This window comes from Pelobates fuscus, chromosome 4 (genome assembly GCF_036172605.1).
Source record: "Pelobates fuscus isolate aPelFus1 chromosome 4, aPelFus1.pri, whole genome shotgun sequence".
NCBI classification, from domain to species: domain Eukaryota; kingdom Metazoa; phylum Chordata; class Amphibia; order Anura; family Pelobatidae; genus Pelobates; species Pelobates fuscus.
This window is the reverse complement of record NC_086320.1, coordinates 257,210,162-257,232,816: the sequence shown is the minus strand read 5'-3', so window position 1 is coordinate 257,232,816 and position 22,655 is coordinate 257,210,162. Positions and strand designations below refer to the sequence as shown.

At 39.8% G+C, this 22,655-nt stretch overlaps 1 protein-coding gene across 2 annotated transcripts in view; it reads right to left on the bottom strand.

Annotated features, from left to right (window-relative positions):
* ITPRID1 (ITPR interacting domain containing 1) overlaps positions 1-22,655 on the bottom strand; it is a 189,093-nt gene that overhangs the window by 34,847 nt on the left and 131,591 nt on the right. For both annotated transcript variants that reach the window (XM_063452060.1, XM_063452061.1), the window contains exon 8: positions 17,279-17,324. In XM_063452060.1, coding sequence (XP_063308130.1) covers positions 17,279-17,324 — 46 coding nt within the window. The remainder of the gene's footprint in view (positions 1-17,278; positions 17,325-22,655) is intronic.

Genomic DNA, 22,655 nt, shown 5'->3' with positions numbered 1-22,655 from the left:
GCAGTTAGTCAAAAGTTGTCTTCCATGAAAAATCCAAACACCAAACCAATCTGAGTGATTTTTGGATATGATGATCGCTCAGATCAGGGCTATCTGGGGATGTGACTCTTGAGGGGTGGATTTTGGTGGTACTTTTGGGGTGTTTAAAAAATGGGGTGGGGGGGGGGGGTTCTGTACATGGAGATAATGAATTTTGTACAGTTCTTGATTCAATTATCTCTAAGGCACAGGGGATGAGTTAACTGTGTGTTTAAATTTTGAAGCTTTGCCTACATTAAACAGATCTACTCCAAGTGTTAAGTCTCGGCTGATGTGTGGGGGGAATGCTATAACAGCTATAATTACTACTATACAGCTATACTCTCTGTAAGAGAGCTTTGACCACTGAAAGCTGGATCCAGATCCTCGTCCAGGGTGTGAAGCAACTGTGGCGGCTAGGGGCTAAAGTGCCATTATCTGTCTCTTGTGCTGCAATTACCATCAGGGATTGTTTGATTCCTTATTTTGTATGTTCTAATCTTCTAATATCCTATGCTTTCTGTGTATTAAGAGGATTATGTGTCCTTAATTGTTTCAGTATTAACATTTTTCATATTTAGCTTAGCCAATAATAGGCATCTGTTCATTTACTTACCGTTTAGAGTAATGTGTGTATTTAAATCAGTTTTAGATGTATTGTTATTTTATTCTATTGTTACAGAAACCCCAATAAAACTGGAGGGGAATCTGGTAATATATAAAAGAGCACAAAACAAACCATTATACAGGCGAATTAGTACACTACCACTTGGAAAATAAAAACATTATTGTTAGTCAATAGTTTCAAACTGTGTTTTATAGTTGTAAATTTAGAAATCTTCATGAAAATGCAAATGTAATGTGTCTACTAAATTAATACTTTGTATCTTACTCCTTGTTATTATTCTAAAATGAAGCCCAGGTTTCTCTTTTTAAGTTACAGCTGAGTAAATCCAGCTTCACTACTAGTTCCCTACAAGGGATTTTGAGAACTTGGATGTGCTAGGATTAAAAGATTATTCCAACCAGTAATTTTAAGTGGTCATGGTGGTAGGAGCTTGAAACACTGCACATAATGAGTGGCCAGCTGAGTGGTCAACTTGAAACACTGCACATACTGAGTAATTAGCACTTTGTGCTTGGTCTAGTTGCATCCCCAGCACACTTGACTTAGGCAGCCCGGAACTGCCTAAAGTGAATTCTGTGCATAATTTACTTCTTTTACCAGTGCGTACAATGCGCTGGCAACCAATTTTTTCTCCCTCCTTTCCTCCTACACAGCATTCCCTCCCGCCTCCCTCCATTGAAAAAAAAAAAAAGAGCCCTCACTCCCTCATTGTCCCTCCTCCTCCCCACTCACACACATGTACTCTAAACTGGCAAATTAATCCATTCACAAGCTTCTCTATGAGAAACCTGTGATTTGACCTAGCGCAACTGCCCACAAATCAGGAAGAGGCGTGGAAAGTGGTGCCAGGAACTTTGTCCCTGCTCTGGAAAACTTTATTTTTTTTAATTAAGGGGGTGGGAACTATTGGGCATTACACAAATTATATACAAAAAAGGGTTGAAGTAATCTTTTAAATATTTTCATATACAAGATTTGTTGTTATCCTTAAATGGTTTTAAAAGTTACGGATACATTTATATTGTATAAATGTTCACTTCACTTTTTCATACCTGTTTTCACTTTTTACACTTTTTCTTTAAGAGATTAATTTAAATAAAGGTTGCTGAATGTTAATCAATTGTCCTCTACCCTACTATTTATATAATTAATACTGCTTTTATAGAGTTTACTATAAAAAGTTAACTCTACAATATACAATACAAAATACAGATGCAAGAGGACCTAAATGTCTGATTTTCATTCAAAAATCAGTAAAAAAAAATCCTTAATCAATATGCCAAATGCCATATTAACTGTGGGATATCTTCCCATCTGCCACTTACCACACCTTTTTAAACTTGATTTAGTTTTCTTTGCAATATGATTATTTTGATTAATTTGGCAAAAACAATGCTAAGTGAGCAGCTCTATACTGTAAACCCATGATACTGCTTGTGGAAGTTAAGTTAAACTTAAATTTTATCAGGAAACCTGCTGGCATTTTGAATATGTGGGTTGGATCAGTCTGACATACTCTAAGACCTGAATGCGGATGCACTGAAAGGCAAGCTGATAACAAATGAGTTGATGTCCATCCTCAATGTTCTTGTAAACTCTAGTTTTTACCTCATTTGCAAATGAATAGGATCTCTGCAAATCAAAAGGGACCACTTGCTTACTATGCCTAGGGCGTATCAGCTACACCTCACTGACAAGGCTTAAAGAAGGCCTAAATGATCTGTCGCTCACAGGGAACCTGTGGGCATTTTGGATCTGGGATGCTCTTGTAGATGGGATCAGTCTGCTAAAACATATATGAAACCTGAGTGAGGATACAACACATGCCAAGCTATTTGAGCTGTTGTCCATTGCCTGTGGTCTCAAACTCTTGTTTTTTGGTTAATTTGTAAGAAATGTTGGATTAGGAAAAAATTGAAAAAACACTAGAAAAAAAGTAATTTGACCACTTTACAAGGTGTGCCATGATGGGGATAAACTACAGCTTGGATATGTTATTCTGCTCTGAAGGTGATATTGACCTAGTAAATCAAATGGTCTAAAATTTGAAACAGACTGGTGGCAAATTGAAAGCAATGACTTCACAAATTATGTGAAAAGGTTTACTGGGGTACTTCTTTACTAGAGTTACAGTATTGTGCTTACCATGTAAATGCAGTGTGCATGTGGAAAACAAAACAAAAAAAAAACCAAGAAAAATATTATGACCACTACTATCTGCAGTTAAAGGAACACTATGGTCACCTAGATTACTTTAGCTAAATAAAGCAGTTTTAGTGTATAGATCATTCCCCTGCAATTTCACTGTTCAATTCACTGTCATTTAGGAGTTAAATCACTTTGTTTCTGTTTATGCAGCCCTAGCCACACCTCCCCTGGCTATGATTGACAGAGCCTGCATGAAAAAAAAACTGGTTTCACTTTCAAACAGATGTAATTTACCTTAAATAATTGTATCTCAATCTCAAAATTGAACTTTAATCACATACAGGAGGCCCTTGCAGGGTCTAGCAAGCTATTAACATAGCAGGGGATAAGAAAATCTTAAACAAACAGAACTTGCAATAAAGAAAGCCTAAATAGGGCTCTCTTTACAGGAAGTGTTTATGGAAGGCTGTGCAAGTCACATGCAGGGAGGTGTGACTAGAGTTCATAAACAAAGGGATTTAACTCCTAAATGGCAGAGGATTGAGCAGTGAGGCTGCAGGGGCATGTTCTATATACCAAAACTGCTTCATTAAGCTAAAGTTGTTCAGGTGACTATAGTGTCCCTTTAATGGTGACAAAATGGCCTCTTTATAATCTTTTTAACAGTCCTTGTGAAAAAGCCCTGGTTGCTTGCGTTTATGTATAGTTTGACATGATGAAGGTAAACTGCAGTTTGGGCAGGAATTTTAATCCAAATGTGACATGGGCCCACTAGGCCAATCTGTCAAAAGTGGATATCTGAAACTGAAATAAACAGGTGTCACAAAGTAACACTATCCAACTATTAAAATTAGGTACTGCTATTTTAATTGTATGTAGTTTTAAACAAAATAGTTTTTTATTCTGCATTGTTTCCAAATGGTGACCAGTCCATTTCAGATTTTAGACCTGCAAAAGCAAGACACCAGGGAACAAAATGGGGATGGCGGGACTGTATCCAAAATTGGGACTGCCATAACGTAATCAGAACAGTTGGGAGGCCTGGTACCAATTTGTTATATCTGAATACTCTACACTGGCTGTGAGCATCTAGTTAGCTATAGTGCAGCAGCTGTTAAACAAAATATTATCAAGGTGATATCCTACAGTGATAATTAAAATTCACTTGGAATTCTGACTTTAGTAAATAACCATGTTTGCATAAGAAATTTAGGCCACTTTGTGACATACCACTGATCCTTAAGGGGTTAAAGTGGAAACAAAATTAAAAAAATGCATAATAAAGCAGGGCAAACTGTTAATCACGTACAATTATTATTCTTTTTATTACTTTTCTATATCACCACAACAGTTTAAATAATAATATAGTTATACAAAGTTCTATTTTACTGTGAGTATGCAGCAGCAAACAATTCAAACAGTTTTTTTTTTTTTTGCAAGGCAGCACCTATGCACTAATTACCGTATTTTTCGCTCCATAAGACGCAGTTTTTCCCCCCTCAAAAGTGAGGGGAAATGTCTGTGCGTCTTATGGAGCGAATGTGAAGCTTTACTTACCTGTCTTGCAGCGTTGGCCGGCAGCACAGGGCGCACCGCGGTAGTGGAACTTGAATTTCATGTTCCGGTTTCCGGCGGGACTGAAAGGAAGTGTGCACAAGCTGAGTGCGCACTTCCTTTCAGTCCCGCCGGAAACCGGAACATGAAATTCAAGTTCCACTACCGCGGTGCGCCCTGTGCTGCCGGCCAACGCTGCAAGACAGGTAAGTAATTATAGGACGAGGGGAGGGGGACAGTATGGGAGGGGGATGAAGTCTATGGGGAGGGGTGGGGATGGAAGTCTATGGGGAGGGGAGGGGGGGGATGGAGGTCTATGGGGAGGGGGGGATGAAGTCTATGGGGAGGGGGGGATGAAGTCTATGGGGAGGGGGGGATGAAGTCTATGGGGAGGGGGGGATGAAGTCTATGGGAAGGGGGGGATGAAGTCTATGGGGAGGGGGGGGATGAAGTCTATGGGGAGATGGGGGGATGAAGTCTATGGGGAGGGGGGGATGAAGTCTATGGGGAGGGGGGATGAAGTCTATGGGGAGGGGGGGGATGAAGTCTATGGGAGGGGGGGATGAAGTCTATGGGAGGGGGGGATGAAGTCTATGGGGAGGGGGGGGGATGAAGTCTATGGGGAGGGGGGGATGAAGTCTATGGGGAGGGGGGATGAAGTCTATGGGAGGGGGGGATGAAGTCTATGGGAGGGGGGGATGAAGTCTATGGGGAGGGGGGGATGAAGTCTATGGGGAGGGGGGGGATGAAGTCTATGGGGAGGGGGGGATGAAGTCTATGGGGGGGATGAAGTCTATGGGGAGGGGGTGGGTGAAGACTATGGGGAGGGGGTGGGTGAAGACTATGGGGAGGGGGTGGGTGAAGACTATGGGGAGGGGGTGGATGAAGTCTATGGGGAGGGGGTGGATGAAGTCTATGGGGAGGGGGTGGGTGAAGTCTATTGGGAGGGGGTGGGTGAAGTCTATGGGGAGGGGGTGGGTGAAGTCTATGGGGAGGGGGTGGGTGAAGTCTATGGGGAGGGGGTGGGTGAAGTCTATGGGGAGGGGGTGGGTGAAGACTATGGGGAGGGGGTGAGTGAAGACTATGGGAGAGAGGAGAAGACTATGGAAGGGGGGGACACTATGGGACAGGGGAGAAAAAAAATATTCTGTACAAACTGTCCCATAGTAAGAAACACTATGGGACAGTTTGTTCAGAATATTTTTTTTCTGGGTTTCTTCCTCTAAAAACTAGGTGCGTCTTATGGTGAGGTGCGTCTTATGGAGCAAAAAATACGGTACATGACACCTATTGTGACCTTTCATTGTGTTAATGATTACTTGTTGTCAGATTCTTTTACACTTGCATTATGCTGACTTTGGTGCAATATATATTTATATATATATATATATATATATATATATATATATACACACACAATGATTTGTAATTACGGTTGACTGGGATCATACATGCATAGGTGATATTGTATAATATTTTGAGAACATTTTAATTTACAGGGTTATTTGCTAGACTTTGAATGGCACCGTGGACTTATATTGAAAAATATGATCAATATTCCTAATGGCAGCGTTAATAGCTCGTGGTCAAATTAAAATGTAAAAAAACAGAGGGGGCGGAGCCTGAACGCTGAGCTGAGTGGCCGCATTGTAGATTAGCTCCGGGCCAAACGGCCCTAAAACTTGTTAAAAATACTACAATTCTCTACACAGAGACTGCTTTTCAGCCCCAGTGCCAAAGGTACATCATGGAGAAGAAGCTAAACCGAGACCCTGATCAAAACAGGCGACCGTGACCGGGAGATAGACCTGAGGCCTACCTGCGGCCTACCCAGAAGGTACAGGGGAGACGGCCGATCCCCCAACTGACTGCAGCCCATATTGCCAAAGGTCTCTCCGGATCACCCACCTGCCGGGACATCCCGGCAACCAAAGCATGCAGCCCTAGATGGAGGTACCAACCTCGACTCACCAACGCCGCAGAGTCAGTGACAAACAACATGGCGGCAGCCACGCGGGCCTCTGCACCCGAGACCAGCCTGCTCCCACTGTCGGAAAGGCTCAACCAACTATTTGCAAGCTTCTGGGCCAAGATAACGAGCCGCGGGAACACTCTGGAGGACGCACCAGCGGCACCAGCCCCAAGAAACCCCAAGCAGACGCACGCAGTACCGCTGCGAAACCCGAGAGGGACTTGGGCAGCAGGGAGAAAGAGGTGGGAAGCCCGAAACAAGCCCCGACACCTCAACGCTCGACCACGGGTGAGTCGCCTAAAGCCTCAAAAGGGACTCATCCGGAGGCTACCCCCGCAATACTCCCCCCTTAAGCATCCAGCTCCATCGGAGAAAAGACGCTACACTGGAAAGCCCCGCGCCCTCAGACAGAACAAACCTAGAAACAGCTCCCTCTCAGCCCCAGGGAACCTCATGGGACTTACCTATACTCAACGTCCAAAAGCACCAGCGACAGAAAAAGGCCGGTTCATCGCCCGACGAACAAGGCCACCTGCCCTTTGCACAACTCCCAGTGGCCACCTGCACCTCGCACAACTCCCAGCGGAGACCGACCTACCCAACAAGCCTATACACCTGCGTGGACTCATGCCACTTATAGCTACCGGCCTGCCGGCATCGGCTGAGCATCCCCAGATGGACACTCTAAACCCAGACTCACTCAAGTCATTTCCCAGTACTGAGGTGCTGCACCACCCCAGGAAACAGTATAAATAACCCGCAACATACACTAAGCTCAGACACTCCCAAGCGCTCACAAGAAGCCATCCACTTTTAACCCAATAATTGCCTTTCTTACACCGTCTAAGCCTGTGTACACTGCTATAGCTCTTTCAGCTGCGGCTCTTTACCAGTATCGCAATACACAAACCCACTGAGTACCTATCAATAGGTACCTCCTCACTTAGCACCTCCTCAATTAGCACTACTACGAGCCGAAGGCCCGACACAAATCAGTGATAACACACATCTGCAACCTGTATATCTTACCTTCAGGTCAAACTCACAGGCCACTCAGCCCTTACACTAGTCTAGTTCCTGCAATCGGTGCAGGAACCTCATAATGTAGCTTGATCCCACACAAGCACTGTGCCTCATCAACTTGTAGAAAATATATAACAATGTGCAAAATAAGCCATATTGTTAAATCTTCTTGTGATATAATTACAATTGTTTGTGTTGCTTAACAATTTGAAATGTGAAATTGTAACATTTACACAACCAAAATAAAGAATAAAAAAAAAAAAAAATGTAAAAAAATAAATGAAGCCTATGCGAGTCAATATGACCCCATATAAGTATAAGGGGATTTCTAAACTTCACTAATTCCCCCATCTGCATTGCGGAAAGTGGAGGCATATCTACTAAACATTAAACACTTGCTAGAAAGGTCCCATCTTGTATCATTGGGTGGGGGTCTTTGAATTAAATAATGTGGTTGGATCACTGTCTACAACCCTACCTAAATCAGTGGCAGGTGCGTGGAGGCTATCAAATTAAAAAAATGGGGGGACATCCGAACATCCCATGTGCCCCCGGGAATGGTCTGTGGGCAGGGGGTTCTTTAAAGACACAGGGTAATCTTGTGTCCACCTCAGCCATCACCTATGGGTAGACATTAACCTGCTACTATTTATGTGTTTTGCCAGTTTCTTTTTTAATAATTTCTTTTCAAACAGGATATCATTGTAATCCTTTGTTTCTCATTTTTTTTTTACCAAGTGATAATAAATGAATGAATAAATAAATAAATACATAAATAAACAGTCATGTAATTATTACCAGTATTATTATATACTAATATTATTTTTGCAACACTGTTTAATACTGTAAACATTTCTTGACACAAAAAAATCAATCAATCAAAATATCCCTGTTTCTACCTGTAGACAAGATGTAAAATTATCACATTTTCAACCACTAAATCAAGGCAAAATGTTGCAATGACAAATATTTTTCAACTGATGTTTCTCTTCCAGAACAGATGAAAAAGAAAAAAAAAAAAAGTGAGATGTAAATAGCCAGCTTCAGGGCTATTTCTATAGATTCTACTAAGCGCCAACTTAGCCTGTGTCGGAGTTACTGGGTCCTAAAGCTGGGGTATGAATGGAACCTTAGTACAAAACAATGATGTTGCCTGCCAGTGCCTACAGAATTGAATAAACAACAAATAAGCAACATCTGCTTCAGCATATGTGTTTGGTAAAAAAGTCACAAAATAAAAGAATTTGTAAATGCCAAAAGCAACACTAAACTGCCAGTGCAACTGTAGAGTGAATTTTTAATTGCACATGCATGCAGGCAGACTGAGGGTATTAGTCTCACATATGTCTTATTGCTGCCAACCTGGGAGTATAGATGAATTTAATTAAATAAGGATTATCCCTTCTCCCCAGCCCAATTACTTATTTATAACAATGGTACAAATGGTTGATAATAACGTGGTCATACATCACACATGCAGCAAGAAATAACCCTCTTTTTTATTGCTAATTAGTCAGAGCTATGTGCGTTTTGAGGTGTCTTAAAATTGAGTTTTTGCATACTACCATTCCCCAACTCCCCCCCCCCCAAAAAACATCATCACATAGACTACTGCAATGAAGCAGCCAGAAGCAGCTTGACAGCATAACATAAAGAAGACGCAAAGCAGTCTGAATATTGACTGTCCTGCAGAGAACAGGAAATGAACCAATTGAACAAAACTGGTGTCCAAGCTATTACTTTAAGGAACTTATACCAGAGAGACAAACAATTCAATATGATTCAGTGTTTAGACTATCTAGAACATGTAACTGAACAACATGTCCGTTGTTAAAAACAACGTATATATTTCTGATGCCTTTAGAAAACTGTGTGTGGGTGTATGTGTGTGTGAGTAAATGCCAATCCCTGCATTGCAAAGCCAGTTTAACCCATCGAGATGGATGTGTGAAGATATTTCACTATATTAATGTGATATTCTATGTAACAAAAACAACCTATTTAGGAACAGTGTTGGGATAATTCTGTCATAACAGACTTGCCTTTATATATCCTATTTTAATGGAAGGTCCTACAATGTGACTGAACTAATGAACATTGAGTTTAGTGATATATTTTTGGGAGGGTCCCATTTACTTTTTTTCCAAAGAGCATAATGAAAACTATAAACACCATAACTAGTACAGCAATGTAGTAGTTATGGTGCCAGAAGTATTCTGGTGCTATCTAAAGGTAAACTGTTAATCTATTTACAAATAGATTGACTGCCTATGCTTGCTGTCTAAGCTGTAGGAAAAATAGAAAGAGCAGAATGGAGGTCATAAAATTACACAGACTAAAATATAATTTCCACTCTGGCTAATGAAATCTCTTAATTCTGATCTTTTGAACAGTTTAGTAGATAACTCCCCTATTTGCTATTTGCCATATTTCAGGACACCAAACAAGGGTGCTATTTCCTAAACAGCACCAGTATCCTTATATATAGATATACCACATAAGGGTACCAATTTGGGGAGTCATCAAATAAACTGCGGAGAGATCCAAATTAAGAAAAGCCCTTTTCTTAAATTTGATCTTTCAGTTGTTTAGTAGACAGTTCTCTTATTTGCTATCCTTATGTGGGATTACATACACGTTCACATATACAATTCATGCACACACACAATCACTTAAACACACAGACATACACAGACACATAATCAAACACATGCATACAATCACAGATCTACACACATAATCACAGATGTACACACACACACAATTACAGACATAGACACACAGTCACAGACATACACAGTGAAAAACACATAATCACAGACATGCACACACAAAATTTACAGACACCTTCATAAACACACTGTATTGTTAATTGTATGGATACATTTATTGATCATCGCTTTCTAAAGATTTTGCAATATTCTGGGCACACTACCCAGAGTTCCAGAATCTTCCAAACAAAGTGCAGGTATCTTATCACATGGCTAGGACTCTCTCTGGGCATTTGGCCAGCTCTCTTGGGTGGGCTGATGTCTTGTATTTTTGAGTAACTGCACTGTTACGTTACATGTATTAAATGCGTATGTCTCTTGAATAAATTAGTTGGGTAAACCCTTTTTTGTTTGATTATAATAGCATTTTTTTTTAAGTTTTGTCAGAAGCCTCAACTGTGGGGGGATGCACAGCTCAGTGATTTCCCTGATTAACCTGAGACTCCTGTGGCAAGGCTGAAAACGGGACTTCCAAGCCTTGGCAGTTGCCGGGATGTAATTCTACAATAGATTAATAGGTGATGTGTTATTTTATTCTTGTAAAATTCTTGTAATTAGAAGGTTTATACTATATTATCTTAATATATCATCTCCCTGCACAGCTCCCATGTGCATTTAGTAGTGATGCTGATTCCAGGAAGATGACATATCCCAGCTGCTGGCACACTGCAGAGAGTATGTAGTACATAGCCACCAAGGCCGGACTGGCCCACCAGGATACTAGGAAATTTCCTGGTGGGCCGCGGCACCTGGGGCCGGGCAGACAGCTGGTGTGCTAGTGGCCGGAGGGAGACCTGTGCTGTCTCTGCTCTGCTCCCCTACCCTTGCGCACTACTTAATGAGACCAGGGCCGGAATATGACAACCAGACCTGGCCCCGGTCTCATTAAGCTGCATGCTGGGGAGCAGAGCAGAGACAGCACAGCTCCCTATTCGCACCACCAGCCGCCCGCCCGGCACAACCCTCCAGCATGCCGGCCGCCTGCACTATCCCCTGGCCGGTTGCACACTGACCCCACTGGTAGTAATAATATGTGTGAGTCAGTCTGTCAATGTGAGTGTATGGGTCTGTCATGGTGTGTGTATGTGTGTGTGTGTCTGTCTGTCTGTCATGGTGTGTGTGTGTCTGTTTGTCATGGTGTGTGTGTATGAATACATAAATTAGGCAGTATGTGTTTATGGATGTCTGTATTAGGCAGTATATGTGTATGGATGCATGTATTAGGCAGTGTGTGTTTATGGATGTAGATATTAGGCAGTATGTGTGTATGGATGCATGTATAAGGCAGTATGTGTGTATGGATGCATGTATTAGGTGGTATGTGTGTATGGATGTACGCATTAAGCAGTATGTGTGTATTAGGCAGACCTAACTGGAAACCATGTGGCGAAATTTAGGCCAAAATAGCTGATTTAGAAAAATTCTCCAATCCGACTACAGTTACAGTTCAGCTATTTTTGTTTAAACTTTACAATTTGGTTTTAAACCCACTGCAATTAAGAGTTTAGTAAATACACCTCTGTGAGATTGTATTTGCTTTCATGAGGGGACGGCAAAGTGGATCTTGCCTAGGGCCAGGGCCGGCGCGTACATAAGGAGGCACAGACGGCCGCCTTAGGGCGCACCGGCTCTGGGGGCGCCAGATTTCAGTGACCGGCAGGAGGGAAGCGCTCCCTCCTGCCAGGTCACCTTCTGGACCCCCGGCGGGCGGCAGCGTTCTAATGAGAGGCGGCGAGGGAGCTCTAACCTGTCTGCTCTGCTCCCTCGCGCGCCGTTTGCTGATTCTGCGGGAGCCAGAATATGACGTCATATTCCGGCTCCCGGCATCAGTAGACAGCCCACGAGGGAGAAGAGCAGACAGGTTAGAGCTCCCTCGCTGCCTCTCATTAGAACGCTGCCGCCCGCCGCACTGAAGCCCCCCTGGACCCCAGGGACAGATCCACACACTCACAGGCAAACACATACACAGACACACATTCACAGACAAACACATACACATACACATACACAGACACATACACAGACACAGACACAGACACACACTCACAGACAAACACTCACACATACACTTTCAGACACACACAAATTATTAATAATATCCACTCCAGGTAGGGAGGCTGGGTGGATATTATTAATAATTTGTGTGTGTCTGAAAGTGTATGTGTGAGAGTTTGTCTGTGAGTGTGTGTCTGTGTCTGTGTCTGTGTATGTGTCTGTGTATGTGTATGTGTTTGTCTGTGAGTGTGTGTCTGTGTATGTGTTTGCCTGTGAGTGTGTTTGCCTGTGAGTGTGTGTGTCTGTGTATGTGTTTGTCTGTGAGTAGGTGTATGTGTATGTCTGTGAGTGTGTGTGTATGTGTGAGTGTGTGTATGTGTCTGTGTATGTGTTTGTCTGTGAGTGTGTGTGTCTGTGTATGTGTGAGTGTGTGTATGTGTCTGTGTGTGTATGTGTTTGTCTGTGAGTGTGTGTCTTTAAATGTGTGTGTGTGTTATGCATTTGTGAGTGAGTGTGTGTGTGTCTGTGAATGATTGTATGAATGTGTGTGTCTGTGAGTGTATGAGTGTGTTTTGTCAGTGTGAGTGTGTCTATCAGTGTGTGTTTGTGAGTGTCTGTCAAATCAGTGAGAGTATGTTTGTGATTGAGTGTGTGTCTGTCAATGAATGAGTGTGTGTCAGATCAGTGAGTCTGTGTCTGTCAGTGACGTCTGTGTGTTTGTCATTGAGTGTGTGTGGCTGTTAGTGTGTATACACCACTGAGTGTAGCGTGGTGTAGCGGAGCGCAGTACAGGAGCTTCTGTTTCCTGTACCCGGCCAGACTGACAGGAAGTGCTCACTGAGAGAGCACTTCCTGTCAGTCAAGCCAGGTACAGAAAACTGAAGCTCCTGTAGAGGATCTGCTCCGCAACGCTACAAGACAGGTAGGAGGCACACCAGGAAGGGGAGTGTGACCGCTAAGAGGGTGGGGGGTGCAACAAGGGACAGAGAGGGGAGGGGATAGAAACACCAAGGGACAGGGAAAGAGGGGGAGGGGAGAGGAACACTAAGGGACAGGGAAGAGGGAGGGGCTGGTTAGGAGGCACATAGGTGAAGATGTTAATTTTAGAGGAGGGGGGGGGCGGAAAAATGCATATGTACCCAAAAATCCTTGCACCGGCCCTGCCTAGGGCAGCAGAAATCCTTGCACCGGCTCTGACAACCATCCATGCCAGTGAATTACCAAGCCTTTTACAAACAGAGCTGCTCCCATTTAATCTCAACATCTGTGCTTTTTGTATTACACTTTATTAAGACTAATTATCACTGTGAGCATCTCAATTATAAATAGTAAGGTGGAGTTTTAAAATCCCTGCCCCCTAAAGGAAGCACACACCCAAAAGCTATTAATGATTTGTGACCTTAAAGAGACCTCGAGAGGGGACTAATTACTAAACTACTCCAAGTACCGTACATTAAAGGGACATAAGTTGTTAAACATTAGCTGCTCCAGAGATGCTTATCTTTTAAGGAACAGGAAAAAACACTTTTTTCTATCTGCAATTTCTGAAAAGTGCTACTTATATAGTGACACAAAGGGATCAAAATTGAAGTGCAGACTTTTAGCTTTAATTCAATGAGGTGAACAAAATTATTTTATAAAATCACAGAGTATTTTATGAAATCACAGACATAGACACAGTCACAGACACACGCAGACAAAGACACACAAAGTCAAAGACACATAATTACAGACACACACACAAAATTACAGATACGTTCATACACATACACATACACACACACACACACATACACACACAAACTGTATTGTTAATTGTATGTATACATATATTGATCAACACTTTCTAAAGCTATATAGGTAAAAAAAACTAAACACAATATCCTATGATTTTGCAATATTCTGGGCACACTATGAGTTTGCAATATTCTGGGCAATTTAGACATTGTAACCATTTTTATTCAACAGGGCATTCTCAGAATGTATCAAACTGTTGATTTGACCCCTCCTAACCAGCTCTCTGATAAGTTTTTTTCTTTTTTTTCTTTTTGCAGTCTAAGGATGGCCTGTTTCATTTGCAAAAAACAGGGCGGAGCTACTTGCCCCAAAAGAGGGTTGAAGCTACACATGTGTAAAACGGGGAAACATTACTTGGAAAATGGGCAGAGCCAAGTCAGAGTCCTAGGGAAGCCTGCAGTCATATAACATACAGACATGGGTGAGGATACATCCTTCCCTGGCATAGAGTATATGCATATACGTATTCAGTTGTGCCTGTGTGTATGTGTCTATATGACTGTGTGTATTTGTGCTTGTAGGACTGTGTATGTGTGTTTGTAGGACTATTGTTTATATTACTATATATGTCTGTATGGCAGTTTGTCTTTGTATGTATCAGTGATTGTGTGTTTGTATGGCTGTGGGGAATATTTAATTGTCCTGAAAATTAATGGTTAAGTAACTTTGTGGTGTCATGTAAAAATGGAATATAGTTACATAGTTACATATGCTGAAAAGAGACATTTGTGCATCAGGTGCAGCCTTTCTCACATCTGTTTTGCTGTTTGTGGATCAAAAAAAAGGCAAAAAAAAAACAGTTTGAAGCACTTTCCAATTTTGCAATAACGAGGAAACAAAAATCCTTCTTGATCCCAGAATGACAGTCAAATCGCTAATTGGATCAGGAGGCTGTTACCCCATATAATAAAAGTTATATTCCTGCATATTATTTTTTTGTAACTATTCATCCAGTTTCTGTTTAAACATCTGTACAGATGCTGATAAAACCACCTTCAGGCAGATAATTCCACATCCTTATTGCTCTAATGGTAGAAACAGCCATTCCTTTGCATTAGACTAAATCAAATTTCTTCTAGCTTTTGCAGGGTGTCAACATTTATATATAAAGCCTAGTAACTACTGTTTTGCCTTTTTTTTTTACACAACCCCACTTAGCCAACCACACTCACAGTAGATTCAACCAATCATGTATACTGACCCTCACACTCAGTCACCCCACAGGCACACATATCACACAAACTGAGCAGTTCTGTGATACATTCATGCACTCTACACATCACCAGATTTAGATAGATAGATAGATAGATAGATAGATGATATCAGTGCAGCAAAGAAGAGGGTTAATTATAGGGGTATTAAAAGGTGGCATTGGTAAAGAGGGGCAACTCTGTCAAAATTCTACTAAAGGCACCAAGATCACTTCAATAAAGTAGTCTGGGTGCAGTAGGCCTATAGTTTATAGTAGGCCAATGTTTTCTTTGCATGGGTAAACACACTTATAGTGCCTGTCTTCCACAAGAACAACCAAACAAAACTTAGTTTTGCAACCAAAGCAGCTCATAGAAAAGCATTGAATTCTATACTTTCCTATAAGAAGCATTTCGATTCACGAGCGTTGCTTGCCATGCATGTGCATCAGTCTCCAGTGCTCTTCTATGAGGATCATTGGATTGATCATCACGAAGAGATCCAGAGGCATTGTGGGAAGAGGTGGCATAGCTTAGGGGGTCCTGACACAGGAATAGAGGTAAGCAAAAACATTTTTTTCAGGTTTTTACAGCAAATTGTTAAATACAGGATTGTATTCCGAGCGATATAGTATATCTTTAAAGGAGGGGCAATTAATATTATTTTATTATTTATATAGCGCCAGCTAATTCCATAATGAAAAGCTACCAGAAAAATAAAGGGAATGTGTAGCAGACTCTATTCCCTTGGGTTCGGTTGTCCGTACTCCATTGTTCATCTCCTGAATGACTGGTGTGTGGTCCCCCTTGTTATGCCCCAGCGAACACCGACCACCTCTGACTGTTAACCACAAATGAACAACTTCACACATTAACTCGAGTGTGGTGGCTGCCATTCGATAACCGAACGCACGTGGTCCAGTGTATAGCCATTTTGTTTCCCGAATGCAGACAGCGGTACCTGGTCGTCGAACGCCTGGAACTATTTTTGGGCTCCGCGAACCCGTCCTACTTCCTGACCAACTAGTCTTCCGAACAGGGGGAGCATTTGCTCCATAGCAGCCAGGGGGAGTGTTCGCACAGGAACCCCCAAAAGCCGACAGGCCATCCTGCCCAATCCTCTGGAACTGTTTTGGGCTATCCCCTCATGGCCGGTTGATCAAAACTTTAGTCGAACAGGACTTTCGTTCTACCAAACAGCTTTTTGGATATGATGTACGCTCAGATTGGGACTATTCGGGAATATGATTTTGTGGGGTTCCTGTATTATTTTCATGTATTGTTGGGGTATGTTAAAAATGTATGTAAGTTTCTGTATTTGAGAGATAATTAAAGGGACACTATAGTCACCTGAACAACTTTAGCTTAATGAAGCAGTTTCGGCGTATAGAACATGCCCCTGCAGCCTCACTGCTCAATCCTCTGCAATTTAGGAGTTAAATCCCTTTGTTTATGAACCCTAGTCACACCTCCCTGCATGTGACTTGCACAGCCTTCCATAAACACTTCCTGTAAAGAGAGCCCTATTTAGGCTTTCTTTATTGCAAGTTCTGTTTAATTAAGATTTTCTTATCCCCTGCTATGTTAATAGCTTGCTAGACCCTGCAGGAGCCTCCTGCATGTGATTAAAGTTCAATTTAGAGATTGAGATACAATTATTTAAGGTAAATTACATCTGTTTGAAAGTGAAACCAGTTTTCTTTTTTCATGCAGGCTCTGTCAATCATAGCCAGGGAAGGTGTGGCTATGGCTGCATAAACAGAAACAATGTGATTTAACTCCTAAATGACAGTGAATTGAGCAGTGAAATTGCAGGGGAATGATCTACACACTAAAACTGCTTTATTTAGCTAAAGTAATTTAGGTGACTATAGTGTTCCTTTAAATAATCCTAATTTGAATTCAATTATCTCTCAAACACAAAGGCTCTTGGGAAAGAAACCCTTGGATACTTGATGGATCAATGATTAAATAAGCATTGGCAGGTTAGTGTACATGTATGATAAATCATTGCACTGGGCCAATCAGCATATCCTCATAGAGATGCATTAATTCAATATATATTTTTAGTCATATATTATAATAACCGTTAAAATGAACACAATTATCTTGGTAAGAGTATATACACCAATGTTCAGAATGAGCGTTTGCTGTAGATTTGTTAGCTATACATTGTACTAACCTGAAGTGCTGCATGTTTTCAGATATTCTTCATCGATGCTGGCAACCTACAATAAACAAGATGCACAATCTGATCAAATTAACTTATTGACAACTCACATTGTGGCTGATTTTTGTGTGCATAGTGGGACATACATCGTTATGGAAGAATTGCTGATCCAACATTCTCAGCATGCTAACAGACATAGTCTTTCCTGCCTATAAACAAAAATTATGAAATAAAATTTTAGTGGCACAAAATGTGGTCCCTTTGACTTGATTATTGGGGGATCTTGATAAGGAGGTTTAGAAGTGATGCTTCCTGTGGAGATTCATCCTCATTTATCCTGTGGAGATTCATCCTCATTGTTTTTTTTTTTTGTTTGTTTGTTTGTTTTTTAACTTTTACTTTTGCTTTTTATATATATATATATATATATATATATATATATATATATATATATATATATATATATTATTTGTATTATTATTATTGTATGTTTTCTTTATCTTTGGGCAGTTTAACTTTCTAATGTAAAATACATTTCACATTGTATACTCCAGTATACAAATATAACTTGTATATTTGTCTCATCTTTTTTTTAACTAAGGGATGATTAGAAATCCTTTAACTAATATATTTAAATTTTGTATTAGTTGATAGCTTGATGTCTTGCAGTTTTGCATATTCATGTAAGAAACTTAAACTTTGACAATATTTATGGTGTACACAGTAGGGTGCGGTAAAAAGTGCCATGTAATATTGAATGAATAGTCAAAGGCCACCATGTAAACACCATGTGTTTTATTATTGTACTTTTAGTCATGCATAACCGGGTAGTTAGGACCTACCGTAATTGGAGTACTTTGGCGCAGTGGTGGGCTGCATACATCTTGGCCATTTATGTATGTCTAAATCTCCAATGTTTATTATATATATAGTACTTAGTTATTTCTCCTCTTGTTTTGCCTTGTATCTCTTGTCTTGTTTTATTTTGTCTTGTATTCCCAGTTCATGTACAGTTCTGTACTGCCTTGTCCATGTCCTGTTCTTGTGTACATGTTCTGCTTTCTGTCTTGCGCTAGTTCTGGGTTCTTCTAGTTTAGTCTTGTTTGGTGCCTATTATATTCTTGCCTTGTTTCTAGCACTGGATACATATCTGCATATTATCAAGCTCCTGGGATCTGCAGAAACTGCATTAGGGCCCTGGTATGTGGCTGCACAAACCTTGGTGCTCAACACCAGGGGGCGTGTGGTTAACCTGCACCAGAACCTGATTGTTAACCCCTTAACGCCGTTACGGCGTGCTATGCCGTCACGGGTTAAGTGGGCTTTAAAGCCGTTATGACGGCATAGCACGCCGTAACGGCTTGCAGCCCCAGGAGGTAAGTTATACTTACCTCCGCCGCGATCCGCTTCGGGAGGACTGCCTCACAGCCCAGGCAGCCCTCCCACGGCAAATCAGGCCCCCGGGGGCCATGTGATCGCTCTCAAAGAGCGATCACATGGCCCCCTATAGCTGGCTGTGGATCTGCCAGCAGGGGGACTGTTTGAAATATCAGACAGTCCCCCTGCTGGTGGGAAGTATAAAAAATAAATAAAAGACAAGTGTAAAAATAAATTAAATATATTTTTATATATATATAATATGTATATATATTATATATATATAATATATATACATATTATATATATGTAACGTCATACAAAGTGTATTTTAATATTAATATAAGTATATATATTAATATTAAAATACACTTAGAATGACGTTACATATATATAATATGTATATATATTTTATATATAATAGATGTACATATATATATTATATATAAATACGTATAATTAAAATAATAAATGAATTAAATAATAAAATAAATAAATTAAATATTGAAACAAAATTTAATATAAATTATATATGCATATGTAATTTCATTCTAACTGTATTTTGTTATTAATATATATATATCGGTAACAAAATACACTTAGAATGACATTCTATATATATCTATATATATATAAAATACAAATAACCGCAAATATATATATATATAGATAAATACATATAATTACATAAAAGATTACATTAGTATACACGTAGCATTTAAATACCTATAAATGCATATATATTAAAATTCTACATGTATATTTAAATAATCTTTTAACGTAATTATGTGATTTGATTAATTAAAATTTGATTGACATGCATGACAACACAGGGAGAAAGTGCAGATAATTTAATTCGCAAGCACTATATTTGACCCTGTAACTCTCCAAGACACCATAAAACCTGTACATAGGGGGTACTGTTTTACTCGGGAGACTTCGCTGAACTCAAATATTCGTGTTTCAAACTGGTAAATTGTATTACAACGATGATATTTTAAGTAAAAGTGACGTTTTTTGCATTTTTTACAAGCGAACTGCACTTTTATGGTCTATATTATTGTTGTAATATGTTTTACTGTTTTCAAACACTAATATTTGTGTTTAGTGAAGTCTCCCGAGAATAACAGTACCCCCCATGTACAGGTTTTATGGTGTTTTGGAAAGTTAGAGAGTCACATATAAGGCTTGCATTTCATTTTTTTCACATTGAAATTTGCCAGATTGGTTATGTTGCCTTTGAGAGCGTATGGTAGCCCAGGAATGAGAATTACCCCCATGATGGCATACCATTTGCAAAAGTAGACAACCCGAGGTATTGCAAGTGGGGTATGTCCAGTCTTTCTTAGTAGCCACTTAGTCACAAACACTGGCCAAATATTCGTTTTTTGCTTTTTTCACACAAAAACAAATATGAACGCTAACTTTGGCCAGTGTTTGTGACTAAGTGGCTACTAAAAAAGACTAAACATACCCCACTTTCAATACCTTGGCTTGTCTACTTTTTCAAATGGTATGCCATTATGGGGGTAATTCTCATTGCTGGGCTACCACACCGTCTCAAAGGTAACATTACCAATCTGTCAAATTTCAATTTGAAAATGTAATGTTCTATATTTGACCCTGTAACTTTCCAAAACAACATAAAACCTGTTAATGGGGGGTACTGTTGTACTCGTGAGACATCGCTGATTACAAATATGTGCATTTTTTTTTGCAGTAAAACCTAACAGTATTATGACATTCACAGTTAAAATGTCAGACGGAAATGCAAATTTAAAAAAAAATCTTATTTTCTCACATTTTTTTTACTTTTATTCATAATAAATGATGTTCCATATATGAATAGTTAATGATAGATTAAAGCCCTGTTTCTCCTGAACAAAATGATATATAATAAGTGTGGGTGCATATAATTTGAAAGAGGGGAACTACGGGTGAACAGACATATAGCGCAAATTCCAGTTTTTGTTTACGTTTTGTTTTGATCAGAACGTGCACTATTGACTCCGTCCTGAAGGGGTTAATTTCCACGTTGTGACTCCTACCATCTTCAGGCATACTGGGTCCCAGTCTCTGGAAAGTCACCCCTGACACCAACAAGACTATCGGGTAGATTGTTAAGTTCTTGGGACATTATTTGCAAGAAGTCCATGTCAGTGAAACTGTGGAGGCCTCTATAGACAATGCCTTTTTCCTCACCGCTATCACTAGTGATGGTGGGGGAAATTACAAAACTTGATATGGATAGCTCTATCTTTTGTCAGGTTTTGTCAGGTGAAGGAAAAGTCCCTACTTTGCCTTGTGATATCTCTTCACAGCCTTGGAATTTCAGGTCAATGTGAGTATTTCATTAATATTTTATCTTTAGAAAATAATAATTAATTAGAGTGGGAGGTTGACAGGACCATTTTAAAATGCATCACAATACAATTATAGTGATCACATTCTCCCTGTGTCTCAAATAATTATATTCAGTTAATTACACAGGCTTTTCTTAAAAGTTCTTTGAAATTCTGATGTGCTTTACTTCTTGTCTTATGATATATGTTGATTTCCTGTAAATCAAGACAGCTTTTATTGTAAAGCTTTTTGACCTTTATGCACTGCATCTCTATGTCCCTATTCTCAAAACATAAGCATACCTAGACATCAAAGCTTTATGTATACTGTTGGCATTAGATTAAAAACCTGTTTAATTATTAAAACGTGTTAATCCCTTATGAGTGTTTATTAATATTATCTATTTTTTATACATTCTTATGTTGTACTCCACTACTATATTATTTATGACATGCTTAGAAATGTGAATTTGAGAATTTAAAAGAACAATTGCACATGTGTCTATCAGCAGTTTACTGGCTTCTGATAAGACTTATGGTTTGATTCAATTACGTTAAAGGCTTATTAGTAACCGTTAAATGCTAGTTCAAATAATATAAATTTTCAAAACATATTGAAAATCAATAATATACTTAGCCTATAATATATTAAATGTAGTAATTTAATGCTATTTATCGAGGGCATAAGTGACCTTGAAAATATCAAGAGCAAAGAGCTGTTGATAAATGTTTTTTTTTTAATTTAACCCCTTAAGGACTGAGCCAAACCTGGCATTTGCGCTATATGTCTGTCCAACCGTAATTCACCTCTTTCATATTAAATGCACCCACACTTATTATATATCATTTTATTCAGGGGAAACAGGGCTTTCATTTAATATCAAATATTTAGCAATGAAACATAATTTAATATGAAAAAATGGGAGAAAATAAGAAATGTTGTTATTTTTTTTAGTTGTACATGACATTTTAACTGTCAATGTCATAATACTGTTTGCTTTTACTGCAATAAAATAAACATATTTGTATTCAGCAAAGTTTCACATGTAAAACAGAACCCCCTATGTACAGGTTTTATGGTGTTTTGGGAAGTTACAGGGTCAAATATAGCGTGTTACATTTGAAATTGAAATTCGCCAGATTGGTTACGTTGCCTTTGAGACTGTATAGTAGCCCAGGAAATAATTTACACCCATAATGGCATACCATTTGCAATAGTAGATAACCCAAGGTATTGCAAATGGGGTATGTCCAGTCTTTTTTAGTAGCCATTTGGTGACAAACACTGGCCAAAGTTAGCGTTAGTATTTGTTTGTGTGTGAAAAATGCAAAAAACGCCAATTTTGGCCAGTGTTTGTGACTAAGTGGCTACTAAAAAAGACTGGACATACCCCATTTGCAATACCTTGGTTGTCTACTATTGCAAATGGTATGCCATCATAGGGGTAATTTTCATTCTTGGGCTACCATAGGGTCACAAAGGCAACGTAAGCAATCTGGCAAATTTTTAGGTGAAAAAAATGAAACACAAGCCTTATATTTGACGCTGTAACTTTTGAAAACACCATAAAACCTGTACATGAGGGGTACTGTTGTACTCGGGAGACTTCGCTGAACACAAATATTTGTGTTTCAAAACAGTAAAAAGTATCACAGCAATAATATCGTCC